The 16,851-nt window shown below is 48.9% G+C and overlaps 1 protein-coding gene across 1 annotated transcript in view; it reads right to left on the bottom strand.

The window, feature by feature from the left end:
• Positions 1-486: 486 nt before the first annotated feature.
• Positions 487-16,851, bottom strand: part of LOC104846807 (uncharacterized) — a 29,584-nt gene continuing 13,219 nt past the window's right edge. The window contains exons 3-8 of the mRNA XM_064289282.1: positions 16,748-16,803; positions 16,343-16,511; positions 14,066-16,251; positions 11,259-11,336; positions 10,323-10,511; positions 487-8,765 (exon numbers count right to left, since the gene is read on the bottom strand). Coding sequence (XP_064145352.1) covers positions 14,693-16,251; positions 16,343-16,511; positions 16,748-16,803 — 1,784 coding nt within the window. The 3' untranslated portion in view covers positions 487-8,765; positions 10,323-10,511; positions 11,259-11,336; positions 14,066-14,692. The remainder of the gene's footprint in view (positions 8,766-10,322; positions 10,512-11,258; positions 11,337-14,065; positions 16,252-16,342; positions 16,512-16,747; positions 16,804-16,851) is intronic.

Here is a 16,851-nt window from a genome sequence, read left to right as displayed (position 1 = left end):
GTCCCTCAAGCTCCCAGGCTCAGTGAGGAGCCGTTACCCAGAAGGCTGCGTGGAAGGTGCCTGCCCCAGCAGCACTGTGCTTCCACCAAGCTCCTACCTGCGTGGCCCAGCATCGCCAGCCTGAGAAGCACAACACTATCTAGGTCACGAGGCCTGAGGTTACCCTAATGTTCCTCGCTCCAGGCTTTCAAACAACTGGGCTGTCCAGAGCAGCAGCCCTCCCAGAAGGTGGGGCTCCCCTCACACCCACCCACCCACCCAGTCTGACACCTCCCTATACCACCGTGAGCAAGGTTCCCCACATCCCTGCCACTTCAGCTTTAAAAACACCTCATAAACGTGCATCAGAGGAAACAGTCTTTTCATTTCAGCTGTTACTAATACCTGGAACAGGGGCTGGAAATATGCAGCCCAGCAAGTCACCCCAGATGACTGCATGACGAGGAGACACGAGTGGCTGAACTACCACTGACCTTATTTCTGGAGATGAGATAGCCAACGGAGGGCAGGAGCGACCTTCTCCAATCAGCTGGACCTGCGCTTCTGGCCTGGAGCACCCCTCTTTCTCCTGGGCACCATACCCAGGGCAATGGATGGAAACCCTAGACTCTGGGTTGGGGGGTTGTGGGCTGATCCAAATGTAAGAACGAGGTGGGCTGTTTTCTTGAAGCAGTTCCAAGCGCTTTCCAACCACTATCTCAATGACCTTACCAACACCCAAGGAAGGAAGGAAAGAAGGGAAAGGGCATAGGCTTTCTCATTTCATCCGAACAAAAGTGAAACGGTGTAAAAGCTTTGAGGTAACTAGCCACTATTCACCCAAAACGTCAGTGAAGTGGTAGAAATGAACTCAAGGGTCCTGGTCTGGCCCCGTGGCCACAGCAAACCAGCCAGATAACTGATCTGGGGGGAGGCCCCTAACTCTGGTGGTCTCTGCTAGTCTGACAGTACTGAGGGATTCATAAGATGGGCTGAATTTCACAGCTCTGTGCCAGAAAGGATACCAAATCACAATCCTCTCACCGTGCCTTCCCCAAGCTTTGTAAATAACAGAGACGCTCACTCAAGTAATTAGAAGAAAAAACTGTCAGCTAAGTGGTTTGAGAAGGGTGCGGTGTGGCTGGCAGTGTTCTCTGTTTTCTCTAAAGCCGGACTTGTGGACAGTCAAAAATACTACTTTAATGAGCTTATAAAAGTGAAGTGAGTCTTCACATCTTACAGTGAGGTCTGGGGTCAACTATTTCATCTCTGAAATCAAAGAGGCTGTTCCGTGGTACTCAGCCCAAACCGCTTCCTCCAGTCTGTCCCGGGCTTTTCCTCCTCCAGCTGATTCCCTTACCCGGTCAGCTCACCCCAAACAGTGACACCTCAGGTGTTCTGTAGAGGGAGATCCAAACTCTTGGGCCTGGAAGAAGTTTTCTGAAGTTATATCTCTTTCCTTCCCTCCTCAGTTGGCCCCGAGCTGCCTGAAATCCCCCCAGCATTGTGGCATCCTTTATGCACACCTGTGCTTGTAAGAGATGGGACTTGTGCTGGCTAAGTCCGACAAACCCACAGGGTTCTCTGGGGCTTCAGTTCCAAGCGCTCCTAATTTCAGCAATTGTAGGCTGGTATAGTGTTTTTCAAGGAGCCCTGGTGGCACAGTGGTTAAGCACTTGGCTGCTAACTGAAAGGCTGGCGGTTCAAACCCACCAGCTGTTCCGAGGGAGAGCGATGTAGCAGTCTGCTTCCGTAAAGATTACAGCCTTGGAAACCCTATGGGGGCAGTTCTACTCTGTCCTAGAGGGTCGCTATGAGTAGGAATCAACTCAACAGCAACGAGTATCATGTTTTTCTATCTACATTTCCAGATATTAATATAATTAAACTTAAGGGAGTTTGTGCATAATATGCCACAAGACAGCAAACAAATGATGCAAACAGTGTCTTGCTGACAGGGTGACTCTAATGCAGGAAACCACGCTGTCAGCAGCACTGCCCCAATTGACTATGAACACATAACAGCCCAGGGACTGCCCGGAGGCACATGCAGGTCACGTCACTCACGGGGCCACGGTAGGCCACGGCTGGATCTAAAGGTGCTTTCCCTTCCCAGGCCACTTGTTTTTTAGAACAAATGTTTGTGATAAGGAGGCCCTGGGTGGCATAAATGGTTAAGTGCTCGACTACTAGCTGAAAGGTTGGCAGTTCGAACCCACCCAGAGGCATCTCAGAAGTCAGGCCTAGCCATCTGCTTCCAAAGGGTCACAGCCTTGAAAACCCTATGGTGCAGCTCTACTCTGCACACACAGGGTAGCCATGAGTCAGAAATCGACTCAACGGCAACTAACAGCAACAACGTTTGGGATGCCACTTGAGTATTTTACTCTATTTCTGGTCCAAGCCAGCTTGAAGACTAGGAGAGGATGAGCACCCAGAGAGCACCACTCTCCCCGGAGCCCCAGAATGGCACTGCTAACATTCAGGACTAAACCATGCAGACAGACATTCTTATAACTAGGTCAGCTATGTATACTCCAACTTAAACCCTTGGTTCCATTCCTTCCTCTCCAAGATAAGCGTACTTCCAGGGCATTTCTCACTGACCAGTAACACGAAAATGCCCTCCTCACATCCCAAGAAGGGCTCCTCAGAGCCGGGCCTGCGGCTGCTACCCTTAGTATCCCACGACTTCTGGAATCTGCCCCAAGAGCCTGAGCCTCCCATGTGAGCTTGTGTTTTTCAGGCTCTGCTGTTTTGGCTGTCTTCCTGGGCTTTGGAAGATGTCACCGAGACAGAGAGCAGGCCCGGTCCTGTGCGTGCTGGTTGATGGGTAAAGACCTTAAGGGATGGGGACCTCGGGAAGCCATCATGACGTCCTAAGAAATCACGGTGCAAGTGTCCCGCTTGCACTATTCCACCCCCAAACCAGTCCAAGATGCATGCCCCCTCTCCGTCATCCTCAGGTTGAGTCAGCGCAACTGAATAGGTACCTGCAATCTGTGCTACCTCCCTCCCAGCGCTCCTCCGAGACATTAAGAAGCCCTCCCTGGGGGTGGCAGCTCCCTCTGGGGAGCCTAACGTCACCCCGAGAGTGCCGCCCTGGCCCAGCCCCCTCTGGCAGGTGCATAGGGAAGACTCCAGAACCAAGGGTCCCATGATGCAGCAGCCAGGTGGAATGGGAGGAGCGGCCAAGAGGCAGGGAGAAGGCCCAAGAAACAGCTCCGCCATGCAGGTCTGAGCCAGGAAGGCCGAGCTAGAAACTGAATGATGAAACAGAAACCCATTCTTAACAGCACCCATCAAACTCCCAGATAACTGGCTTTTTTAAATTCATCTCTGTGGGATCTGTTTTCCTCTGGGCACACGAAACGTTCACTTTCTCTCTTCTCCCTCAGTCCTCTTCCAGAGTTAAGTAACAGACAGGAGAAATGCCATGTTCTGAGTCTGTGCCAGGTTATGTCATGAACGGGTGGCTCGCTTGCCGCAGACACAGTGAGTAGAACTGATAAACACGTTGACCCAACATTTGCAAGTGGTTCACACAAGAAACAAGAGCAAGGTAGAAGACACAGCCCCTGCCTCTCCAGCTTTTGTGGATACCCCTGGCTTTGTGCACCTGCTGTTAAAACAGTCCACCCAGGTCAGGGTTTCCTAATGGAAGCCTCGTCTTCTGCCAACATCCTGGGTATCAAAGACCCTTCATTTTCATGTCAGACCATCCACTGGTAACAGCTTCTGATCTCCAGCCTTTGGTTGTTCTGTTCTCCCTCCTCCTTAGATGCTCCAGAAGAGATAAATAAGCCAAGCATAAATCTCGGAGGAAGTGGAGGCTCTCTCTGTGAAATGAGTAAGCCTTCCCAATTTGACTAGCCTCAGGTGGGATTGACATCAATCTATTTTTCTAGAATTAACCTTCACCACATATCCCATTTTCTTTTCATGTTTTTGTTACCAAAGAGGTTTGTCACCTAAACTGTAATAAGATGTTGTTGTTGGGTGCCATCGAGTTGGTTCTGACTCATAGTGACACTGTATACCGCAGAATAAAGTGCTGCCCGGCCCAACGCCACCCGATTTCTGTCCCGCTGCATCAAAAGTATGTTTAAGTTTCTACAAACACAAGTACTTATTACTAAAGGACTTGCATTGTAAGGCGAGAAGAGAAATAGGGAATATTCTGACGAATGCAGGGGTCCCTGGAGGTCCCGGCTCTCCTCACGGCCTGGGTAAGCTCACTCCTAAGGAGACGGCTTGCTGCTGACAGGTCTCTGGGGTGATCACATTTTCAGAGCTGAGAATTGGGGGCAGTCTGCTGCGTGCTCTGACAAAGGGCCAGTGTGTTTTCTGCCCTGGAAATTGAGATTGTCCCAGAACACTGAGGCCCGTGGCTGCCCACAGGACACTCTGTGTCTGCTGAGTGACTGCTCAGTGGTGCTGACTGGTTTCTTCCCTCAGTTCTCTCCTCCAGACTGCTCTCCTTTGACACTCTGAGTTAACTGATTAAAGCAGACATTCAAACAAGTCCCCCAAACTGACCTTTCCACAATTTCTTTCCTTTCTTTCTTCTCTTTTTTTTTTGCCCAAATCGGCCTCGCCTTTTAAACTGCGCTGTGCCAGCAGTAAACGAACACCACCTCTACTTCTCCCAGGCAGGGGGCATTTACCGCCGGGTACCAAGCTGGCCCTACCCTCCAGGTTAAAAAGGAATCATTTCAAAAGAAGGTTTTATGGTTAAAATGAAACCACAGTCCAAGAGCTATTAGAATCTGGCTCTTGGACAAAAGCCAAAGAGGACAGTTCTAGATATCCTCCTGAGAGAAACAAAAGGAGACCCATCAGAAGGGAGAAATCTTACACAAATGTTCGTTTAAAAAAATGATGTAAAATGCTAAAACCTGTTCAACTACCTGACTTCAGTTAGAAGACACTTTTTAACAACATTAGGAAAGCGAAACTAGATGTGGGTGGGGTAGAAACGCTGCCAGGTCATCCTGCCTGGAGACGCTCAGTGACTGTGCCGACATGGTGGACGTGCGGCCGTGGCACCACCACCCGTGTGGCTGCCACAACCACGCTAGCAGTTTTTGTGACTCCCTGCCTGGGGGCTGGACATTTGTCTTGGGGATCACTGGATCATCACCTGAGGTGACTTGGGTTACCTGCCCTGATTTGTTATCCCAGCTTGGTTAAGAAAAAATCATCTAGGAAAACAGAGATGTTCACATTACCCAACCCAGTGCCGTCGAGTCGTTCACATTAGTGTGTAATAAAAAGCTTGAGAGAGCAAAGAGCTTGCTGGGTTATGAGTCCTGGTGTGTGTGTGGGCAGGGAACAGGGGGCAGGCGTCCCCTCCAAGGTGACTCTGAGGCCAGCGTATCAGTGCCCCCTTGTGGAAGGCCAGAACACATCCAGTTGGTTGCTGGACCAGCTCGGCCTGTGCACCCATGTCTTTTCCCAGTCAGGTGCTCGGATGCCCTCTGGTGGACAAAATGCTTTTCGCCTTCAGCGGACAGGCGGCTAGTGTGGAAAGAATATCAGCTATAAGCCCCACCAGGGGGCATTAGGCAAGGCACGACCTTCTGAACCTCAGTTTCCACATCTATAAAATGGGAGCGATGGTAACGCTACCTGTCTTGCACACCTCGAAGAGTAGTTATGGGGGCACCATTTTCACCTCTGCCTCCGGACGCTACGCCGTTCCGTAACCAGTTCACACCCCTGGGGTGACCTTTCTTTTCTTCAGTCCAGTGTCTGGACTCCAGGTACCATTATAACAACAATAAATCAGGTTATTCTAGTAGCTTTAATACCTTTACAAACTTTTATACACGATTCTCAAAGCAACCTGCTTTTTCTCATGAGCATTTATCATAAATTAATTTTCTGGCAATTATCCATTCAATATCTAAGTTTCCCACTAGATTATGAATCCCCTGAACGCTGGGACTTGTCGTTACGTTTTCGCAGTGGCTACTGCACAGAAGTGCAACACACAGCTGTTGAAGAAACACAAGGATGAATCGTTGTACCTGGGGAAGGCCAGCCCGAAACAGAAAGGGCAAAGTCAGATATGGAAAAAACTCCTTTTTTCAAGAGTGATAACATGAACTAATACCATAAACGAAAGGGCGGGTGATGGAAGTGTTTTGAAGCTGGAGAGGTGGTGGTCGCACAACATCGTGAACACACTAAATGCCACTGAGTCCACAGAATGGTTCACTTTAAAATAGCTAATTGTATGCTGTGTGAATTTCCCCTCAATAAAAAAAAAAAAAAATTTAAGGGCAGAACCGTCATATAATGTTTATGATCCATGATGACGTAAGCACTCTACAGATACTTGACAAACTCAACATGAAGAAAATAACTTTTATACAATGCTTGATAGTTTACATCAACATTTTCACTTAACTGATTTCATTTGTTCCTCCCAAGTCCATGGCCTCACAGATGGGGAAAGTGAGGCCTGAAGACGTTCAGTTAGTAGCTTCTTGTTCTTCAAATGTGCCAGGCACACTGCCCCTGGAGGCTCTCCCCTTGCTGCTCCCCCTGCTGTCCCCCTGGGATGGACTTCCTCCAGCCAGCCACGGGGCTCTGCCTCCCTCCTTCAGGCTCTGCTTTAAGTAGTAGAACTTTACCAGATCTTTTGGGGGAGTCTAGGCACTATAGGAAACCTTGGTGGTGTGGTGGTTAAGACCAAAAGGTCGGCAGTTCAAATCCACCAGGCGCTCCTTGGAAACCCCGTGGGGTAGTTCTACTCTGTCCTATTGGGTTGCTATGAGTCGGAATTGACTTGACAGCATTGGGTTTGGGTTTTTGGGTTTTTTAAGGCACTTCAGGGCACACCACAGACATGAAACCATAACGTGATTGAGATAAATATCATTTGTTAGGGTACCACAGCAAAGTGCCACCATGTTCACCAATTGTTCCCTGTGTGTTCTTTCCCCAAGGCAGGGCACCTGTCTGTGTATCTCTAGCTCTCAGCATGGTGCTAAGCACCTAGGTTGAGGTATTTGTCCATTTGGTATGAGTAGGAAACAATGGATTCTGAGCAATACGGATGCAAACAGACAAACTGGAGACAACACAGTCCGGGTCCCACCCTAAGCGAGACGCCAGGGTGGGGAGCCTCGGAGGTGAATGTGCTGGGCAGAGGTCAGAGTCCGAGGAGCAGCAGTGTTGCCTCTCAGGCCCCATGCAGTCTGTGTTGAAATAGTTCCTGGGACCAAACCCATCAGTACTTCGAACCTTGTATGACTAATTCTACTTCCCAGGAGAATGGTGCAGAGCTGGTCCCTCCTGAGTTGAGTTGGAGTAGTCTGATGGATCCATGGCCCTTGAGACATGGACATTAACCCTCTGGGGCTCAGTGGCCACCCGAGAATAATGCCTTCCTCCAGTACCTGACTCAAGTGACCAGGCAAGATGGAAAACCAACAGGCAGAGCACAAAGTACACCAGATTAGGAGTCAAACGGGGGAGCCCTGGTCTTGGCTCTACTTCTTGAACCTGTTTGAACCTGCATATCGAAGGGCAGTTTAAAAACTGCAAAGAAGCAAACTCTCACCAACATGAAATATCGTCATTTGTTCTACCTGTCCACTGCCACGGGGGATTATTTAAAAAAAAAAAAAAACCCCGTTGCTGTCGATTCCGACGCATAGCGACCCTATAGGACAGAGTAGAGCTGCCCCATAGAGCTTCCAAGGAGCGGCTGGTAGATTCGAACTGCCAACCTTTTGGTTAGCAGCCGTAGCTCTTAACCACTACGTCACCAGGATTTCCCGGGGATTATTATTATGACATCTTAAAAAACCCATTGCCATCAAGTCGATGCTGACTCATAGCGACCCTGTAGAACCAAGTAGAACTGCCTCATAGGATTTCCAAGGCTGAATTCTTGACAGAAGCAGACTGCCACATCTCTCCCCCATAGAGCAGCTGGTGGGTTCAAACCACCAATCTTTTGGTTTGCTACTGAGTGTTTTAAGCACTGTACTACTAAAGCTCCTTACACGTTAACACAATATCGAATATGAACAAACACATTGCCCCCCTGGACCTCAGATTTTAACTTAATGGTACAGACACATGTTTTCTTAACAAATCATATACCTTTAAAAAATGTTCTCCAGCTGAATTTTGGAAACGAATTCCAAGCTCTGTAGGCTACGGTCCACCACACACACACAGGTGTTTCCCCAAAACCTTCCTTATAATATGAAATGTCGAAAGTGCACAGCTGGACATTCAAGCAAATTATTAATTACAAAACCAACTAAACAGGGTTTGCAGAGCTGGTGTTGCTTTTGCCATTTTCTGTGGTACATTTTCTATTTCCTTTTAATTTGTACTGGTTACAGGACCTAGTGATCATTCAGCTTTGTCCCACACTGCCTGTACGGAACTCTCTCACCATGGGCACTCAAGCATGGGTGGGTATTTAGTTTTTCTCAATTCCCACAGCATGAAGGAAAAAACCAACAAAGCAAAACATGGTATTGTTTTTATCTCATGTCCTTAAAGTTCAAGAGGGGCATTTGGTCATTGACAGAGGCCTGGGCTTGATACAAGTCCAAATGTGTCAGCTCACTGAGGGCACCAAACCGAAGCTGAGTGGCGCACTGGTGGGGAAACAGCAGAGATGTGAGCTCAGGTATCCTCGGTGGCAGGGACCCCAGGCAGGTGGTGGGGCTCTGGCCAGCTGGAACGCACAGGCCCAGTTGAAGGAAACCCAAATACGCAGTTCTGGTGGCAATATGGGCCCAGTGTGGCCAGCTCTGATTTTTCAAGAAAAGCCAGAAATTCAGGTTTTAATGTAAAATCTCTAGATTTTAAAATGTCAGCAATTAGTTCTAAAAAACGTTTTAAAAATACTCTATGGGTTGGACACATGTCCATGGCCCAGTGTGGTGCCTGGGCAGCCTGTTTATGAGCACTCTGGAGCACTAGGTGGTTCTGATGAGTTTCAGGTCGCACCTGCCACCCTCAACCTGCTTCCTAGGGTGGTCACTTCAGTGCCCTACATCTCGGCTCTGAAATCCAATCAGCCGCCAAAGTCACCGTGTAGAGGTTAAGGGTGTTGATTCCCGATTCCCTGAGGTTCAAATCCCTGCTCCACCACTTACTGCCACCACTTGCCAGCTGTCACTTTGATGGACACTTTGCCTCAAATGCCTCATCTATAAAATGGGGGTGATACTACAATCCCTCTCAGGGGAGTAAATGAGATAATGGTATAACACCTAACACGGAGCAAGCATTTGATGATACACATTGGCTGTTGTTATCTGTAAGCCTGGTTCCTCCTTACTCCTCCCTGCCATTCATGTGGACCAACAAATCCTGGCAAATACAACTTCTAAAACTCTCTCGAGTCTATCCTCTTGTTTCCATCCCCACTCTCCCTGCCACAGCTCACAGCCTCATCCTCTCTACCCTGAACTATTGCAATGATCTAATCATCGTACCCCCTACTTTCCTGAGTCCCTACTTTGTGCTGGACACACAGCTCGGTGTCCTACTCCGACCCACCCTCATGCTGCTCTGGGTTGACTCAGTTGCTTGGCTTGGTAAGTCACCGATGTAAACATGGATCTGATGGCGTCATCTCCCTGTCACCTACAGAACATAGTCTAAATTCCTCCATCCTGCATTCAAGGCTCTCCCCAGTCTGGCCACAGGCTCCCCCCAAGTTCCCATCCTACCAGTCTCCGTAATAAGCTCCTGCTCCAGCCATACCACACTGCTGTTCTTCCCTGGCCCTGTCACGGTGCCTCAGCAACACTATTCTTCCTGCTTAGAACGTCTGTCCTCCATGTCCATCTACTGACCCCTTCTCACCCCACATGGTCATCTGAGCATGACGCTTTCTCTGATCAGATCCTGACCAGCCCCGTGGCTGGCTCTCCTCCTCTGCAGCTCCCACATACCACCTTAGTGCAAGTCTAGCACATCTCCCGTGCGTTGCGATTTACTTGTTTTGACGTCTGTCTCCCTCATGAGATAGGAGGCAAAGGGCAAGAACCTGGTCCTAGACATTTTTTGCCTTCCCAGCTGGCACGAAGTAAGTGCTCAATGTTTGTGGAGTGAGCAAATGGAACCAGCTAACAAGGCATTTTAACAAAAGCCAAACGATGTCACTTTTAACACACCCTATTGCAAGAAGCAAGGATCTTTGGGAATATACAAAGAATCGGGTAATAAAAAAAAATAATAATAAATCCACCCGAGCCCTCGCTTCCCTGAATGTGGACATTTTGGTTAATTTTAGAAAAAAAGGACTTTCTATAGCTAAAGTTCCAGCTACCTATATGACTGAAAATATCTGCACTTACAGGCAGCTGATGTTTGTCAAGGAGTCTTGATCTCCACTCTTCTTTCTGTGACCTTGGTGGAACACATCTGACATCCCAGGAGGAAATGCCATCCAGCTAGAGAACAATCAACGAACGTAGTGTGCAGCACAGATGACAGACGTCCATACCACTGAAGCTGCCCCCGTCTCAGCCTCGTGCTGTGCAGGCCTGTTTGGTTAGAATTCTAGACTGAAAATCTAGAGAGGCAGCGATTCCTTAGCTCTCAGAGCCAAGGGAGTGCGGGGGGAAGGGGTGGTGACCTTGGGCAGGCAGAGAGCAGGTAAAGAAATGAAACACCATTGTTTCGGGCATTTATGCTCTTAAAAACTTGCCACCGAAGTGGTCATTCAACAAGCACTCCCTGCATGAATGCACGGGTTGTTGTGTAGCCTCATTCCCTCCCCCTGCCCCCAGCGCCTCAGACCTTGCTCTGAAGGCAGCAAGTGGAGCTGTGGGGCTTGTCTAGTAAGCACTGATGAGGCAGCTCAGCAGCATGGAGGCAGCTCAGCAGCATGGCTGCCAGTGCGGCGCTGTACTGGACCAGGCCGTCTGGGCTTGGTAGTTCCTACTGGTAAAGTTGATAGAGTAATGGTTCCTCTCTTCAAACGCTACTGTGCGGATTAAATGATACCGTACGTGGAATGTGTTTCACATGACGTCTATTCAATTACCCTGATTATTACAAGAATTCAGTAAATGTTAACTCTGATTTCCATTTGCCAAAACTACCCTACTACTAGGCTTGGTCGGTCCGTAGCTTATCTTTACAACTCTGCCCACACCTGCTATCTCGGCTTTATTGTCTAAGTATGGGATCAGAGTTCCTAGAGAACGGACAGAAAAGCTAGCTGTCAGCTTCTGACCAACCAAGAAGCAGAAATAACGGAGCCGGGCGGAGGAAAACGGATCACTTACCCAGAATGCCTGGCTGTGTGCACTGGATCAAGCGTAAGAAAACATTGGAACTTCTCGGTGGATGGGTGGATGGCCTCGCTGGCAGGGAGAAAACAAAGGAGCATGCCTTCAAAGGCCCAAGGAAAATGATTTTCAAATTAGAATTCTTACCAAAACAAACAAAAAAAAACAAACCCAGTGCCGTCGAATCGATTCCGACTCACAGCGATACCTAGACAATGTTAAATAGTAAGTCACTGAATGGGAGGGATAATTCATTCCACAAATACATGCTGCGTGCCTACTAGGTGTACTTGGTTCTGGTTAGGCAGAGGACCAGCAGAGGTAACCAGACCCATGGTGATGCCCTCCTGGGGCTCCCAATCTAGAAAGGACAGACAGACAGTAAACAAGTACAGCAGGGAAACGAGCAACATATCCAACAGTGATGAGTGCTATTCAGAAAGAGAAACCAGGGCCTCTTGCCCCATGTTCCAGCAATCAGGAACCATGGCAGCTAGAGGAATGGACCAAGAACACCATCAGGATACAATCAGACAAATCCAGGATGGGGCATATCTACCAGAAAACTGGCCTGAGTTCTTCAAAAAGACAAAGCTGTTCAAAGCAAAACAAGAGGGGGACTGTCTTAAGCTAAGAGACCCAAAGGACTGAGCCATCATGTTCAACATGCGTACCTGACTGGGTTCTGAGCCAGGGAAAAAGAGTTATCAAAGACAGAAGTATCCAAGATACTTTGGGACAACAAAGGACAGTTGAATATGGATTGAATGATATTAGGGAATTATTCTTAATTTATTAAATTAAAATTCTACTTTACTTAGGTACCAGGCATAGGAGAATGTCATCATCTTTAGAAAGTGCTTGCTGAATTTTAGAGAGATAAAGCAAACAGGGCAAACCGTTAACCACTCCTGAAGTTAGATAAAGAGTATGCTCTTGCTCATTGCTCTAATCTTTCAACTTTTCTGTGTATATTAAAATGTTCACTAGAAAAAGTTGGAGAAAAAAGAACAGAGGAGAAGATTTAGAGAGAGCAAGCACAGACATTTTGGAGGCATTCTGCTATAAAGAGGAGTAGATGCGTTTCCTGGGGCTCCTATACCAAACTACCACAAACTGGGTGACTTAAAACAACAGAAATGTGTTCTCTCACAGCTCTGCAGGGCCGAGTCCAAAGTCCAGCTGTTGGCAGGGGCTGTATTCCCTACAGAGACTCAAGGAAAAATTCATTCTTTGCCTCTAACAGCTTCCTCAACCAGCTTCTGGAGGCTGCTGGCATTCCTTGGAGGGAGGCCACATCACTCCAATCTCTGCTTCCTCGTCTGTGTGTGTCTGATCTCCCTCATCTCTCTCTTCTCAGGACACTTATGTTGGTATTTAGGGCCCTCCTGGATAATCCAGGATAAGCGCCTCATCACAAGATTTTTAAACACATCTTTTACCATATAAGGTAATATTCACAGGTGCCAGGAATTAGGAAATGAATGTATCTTTGAGGGGGAGGCACTTTCTGCTGGCCACAGAGAGCAAGAGAAATGGGGCAGAAGTTAGGGGGAAACATGGGCCAAGAGGGGGCTTTTTTTTTTAAAGGGAGAAATCACAGCATGTTTATAACTGATTTAGTACAGTGTATATCTAGTCAATGTAATAACCATTTCCACACGGAAAATTTCATAAAGAAAATATAGCAAGGCTAAAATTAGGGTTAAGCCATAAAAAAAAAAAACAAAAACAAATCTGTTGTTATCAAGTTGATTCTGACTCATAGCGACCCTATAGCCCTATAAAAAAAAATAGGACAGAGTAAAACTGCCCCATAAGGTTTCCAAGACTGGAGTCTTTATGGAAGCAGACTGCCACATCTTTGTCCCGAGGAGCGGCTGGTGGGATCCAACCACTGACCTTATGGTTAGCAGCTGAGCTCTTAATCACTGCACCACCAGGGCTGCTTAAAATTAGGGTTACTCGTTGAGAATTCAATTAAGAACAATCAAAATGTAATGCATGAATAGGCAAGTGTATAGAAATATCTAAAATTGGCAAATTCACAGAGACAGAAAGTAGATTAGTGGTTACCAGGGGCTGGGGGAGGGAGGAATGGGTAGTTACTGCTTAACTGGTGCAGTTTGTTTGGGGTGATGAAAAAATTTTGGAAATAAATAGTGGTGGTTATATTTAAGGAAACCCTGGTGGTACACTGGTTAAGAACTACGGCTGCCAAACAAATGGTTGGCAGTTCAAATCCACCAGGCGCTCCTTGAAAACTCTATGGAGTGCTTCTACGCTGTCCTATACGGTCACTATGAGTCAGAATCAACTGTATGGCAATGGATTTGTTTTTTTGGGGGGGGGTTATATTTAATGCCACCAGATTGTACACTTAAAAATGGCTAAAGTGGTAATTTTTATGTTATATATATAAAAAAAAAAAATTTTTTTTAATTTTTTTTTATATATACATTACCACAATTTTTTTTTTTTCTTAAGTCAAGGATGGAAACGATGCAGGTACATATAATGGAGAAAACTTCAAATCGAGCATAAGCAATAGAATCTAATGTGGAAGTCAGGGGAGCCCTTGAAATGGTGATCACAGTGAAGTGCTTAAAACAGCGGAGCCCACCAACTACTCTGGATACAACCTGGGGACTAGCTGGAAGGAAGATAAGTGAGGATGAGCCTGGTCCAGATATACGGGGCCCTTAGACAGGTCTGTCACATCAGACTATGGAATTGGCTATGTGGGAGAGGACAGTACAGAAATAGTGAAGGAAATAACTTTAAAAACCAACAAACATAATCACCATTATGAGATCTGGCTTCTTCCTTCCTTCCTTCCTTGACTTCCTTTTCTCTTCTCCTCTTGGTTTTGTCACTTCGGTGCCCCTCATTCTTCCGGAGGGTCCTTGTCACAGATCCTCTTCCAGAAATGTGCTTTACTCATGCCAGCTTGCCTGTTCTTCCCCATCCCACCATGTCTCTCCTTTATCCTGCTGGAGTTCTCCGTTTTCCTCCCTACGCAGCCTCCTAGATCTCATACACCCAATCTTCTGTTGTTAAATCCCTCTAAGCCCATCCTAAATCCACTTCTCAAACATTTCCTTACAAGCTCCTCCATCACACTCCTCTCCAAGAAACCAATATCCAATTTTCCTCTATCAACTTGTTACCAAATGTTTCCTTTCTTCTCAAAAATATCTCCATTTCCCATTCTTCTTTGCTTCCTTTGGTCCTTACTCTCCACCTTCATCCCCAGTAGCTCTTCTTCATTCCCACTCTTTTCTCTTAGGCTCAGATTCTCTCCTTTCCTTTTTCATCTTTACCCTTTCCAGATCAGTAATGCTCTTCTTGGCTTAATTTCTCCTTTTTGACTTTCAATGCGTACCCTATCTACTTTTCTTTCCTTTGTCGACTTCTGTCCTTCATCTGTCTCATTCACTCGCACTTTCCCCTGCGGCTTCTTTCTCTTCCATAGAAACCGACTCCTCAGCAATATCCTTCACTTCACTCAAGACGACCCCCTCAACTTCCATTCCTTCTGCAGTCTGTTCTAGCTCTTCATCACTCCTTTCTACACTTTCAAAAGGAATTTCTACGTTTTCATCAGGAACTTCTACCACACTTTCACTATCAATAACTTCTATCACTCTTTCAATTTTCTCTTCATTTATGCTTCCCATTCCTGAGCTCTCCAACTTCTCCTCACTGGTCCCCAACTTCTCCCGACTGGTCCCCGGCTTCAACTGACTGGTCCCCAACCTCTCCCGACTGGCCCTCAGCTTCTCTTGACTGGTCACCAGATTCAACTGACTTGTTCCCAGCTTCTCTCTACTGGTCCCCAGCTTCTCCTGACTGGCCCCTAGCCTTTCCCGACTGGTCCCCAGCTTCTCCCGACTGGCCCCCAGCCTCTCTCGACTGCTCCTCAGCCTCTCCGGACTGGTTCCCAGCTTCTCCTGACTGGACCCCAACTTCTCCCCACCTGACCCCAGTCTATCTCCAGTGGATCTCAAATCCTCTCCACTGCTCCTCAGCTTCTCTCCACTTGATCGCAATTTCTCTCCCCTGGACCCCTGCTTCTCTCCCTTGGACACCAGTTTCTCTCCACTAGACCTCAGCTTCTCTGCACTGGTCCCCAGCTTCTCTCCACTTGATCGCAATTTCTCTCCCCTGGACCCCAGCTTCTCTCCACTGGTCCCCAACTTCTCTGCACTGGATCCCCGCTTCTCTGCACTGGTCACCAGCTTCTCTGCGCTCGACTTTGGCTTCTCCCCATTCCAAGATCTCAGTCTATGGTCTCTGGATCTCAAATTCTCTCTATTGGTCTCTGGATCACTCAGTCTCTTTCTCTCTCCCCTGGACTCCTTCTTCTCTGCACTTGACCTGGGCTCCTCCAAACTCCACCTCAGTTTATATCCTCTGGATCTCATATCCTCTCCACTGGACCTCCACCCCTCTCCGTAGGTCTGTACCTTCTCCCCAGTGGACCTCAAACTCTCTTCAAAGCCGGACCCCCTCCTAGACCTTACTGCACTCTCAGATACGGCCGGGAGTCTGCGTTTGGCCTCTCGCTCTGCCCAGATCTCCCTGGGGCTGCCTTTCCCCACGTCAGCGGAAGGCCGTAATGCACTTGCTACACTGTGCAGCAGGTTCAAATCCACCCTCCCCTTACTCAGGCCCGGCTTCTCTTTGGAGTCAGTCCTTTCCACCGCATCCATTCTCCAATACCCAGGCTCCAGCTTCTGGTCCCCCGACCTAGGCTTAGTCGTGTTCCTACCCAGGAGTTCCATTCTCTTTCCGATCACGATGAGCCCGTTCCAGGGCCTCCACAGTTTATCTCGCAGGGTCGGCGCCCCCCTGCAGCCCGGCTCGACTGGCGGCGCACCGCGACTCGGGGCCTGGCCGCCCGCACGCTGGCCGCGGGCCTTGTGGCGCCTCCTCGACGTCCTATGCGCCTTGCCCCTCGGCTCCCTCACGCCCCAGTGCCGAAAGCCTAACGGAACCCCCTTCTCCACAGACATAGCCCCTCGTCTTCGGCCCCCACCACCCCGCCCCTCCCCGACAGCCCCCACCCACCCTCCCACCAGGCCCTCGCCCCGCCCGCTGCCCCGCCCACCGTTCGGTTAGCTCGAGAGCCGGCCAGCGCGCATGCGCGAGCCGCGCGAGGCCGTTGGGAGGCGGGGCCCGGAGAGGGGGCGCGCGGGAGTCCGCCGGCAGCGCGCGCCGTCGGGGGGGCTGTGAGGCGTGCGACCTCTGTGACCCCAAAGTCCCCGGCCCCAGCCTCCCTGCTGTCGCCTATGCTTGGCCTTCTCCGGATCTGCGCTCCACCTTAAAATTTGGGGTCTGGGCAGCCAATGGCGTCGCGCACGGTAGAGATGGCACCCAATTAAAGGGCGCAGTTGGGGCCAACGGGGGGGGAGGCATTCCCGACTTCAAGTGACTCTGGCTGGGAGAGGGAGAGTGTCTCGGTCAGCCGCGAGCGTCCCTACCCGGTCCTTTCGGCGGGGCGAGTTACGGGGGACGAAGCGCGGGCAGCATTTGTGTCCTGCAGAGGGGAAGGAGCGTGATGGAGGAGAACCAGGAGGTGGAGAAG

The sequence above is a fragment of the Loxodonta africana genome, chromosome 7 (assembly GCF_030014295.1).
Source record: "Loxodonta africana isolate mLoxAfr1 chromosome 7, mLoxAfr1.hap2, whole genome shotgun sequence".
Lineage (NCBI taxonomy): Eukaryota > Metazoa > Chordata > Mammalia > Proboscidea > Elephantidae > Loxodonta > Loxodonta africana.
The sequence above is the reverse complement of the archived record's forward strand: the minus strand, read 5'-3'. Positions and strand labels throughout refer to the sequence as shown.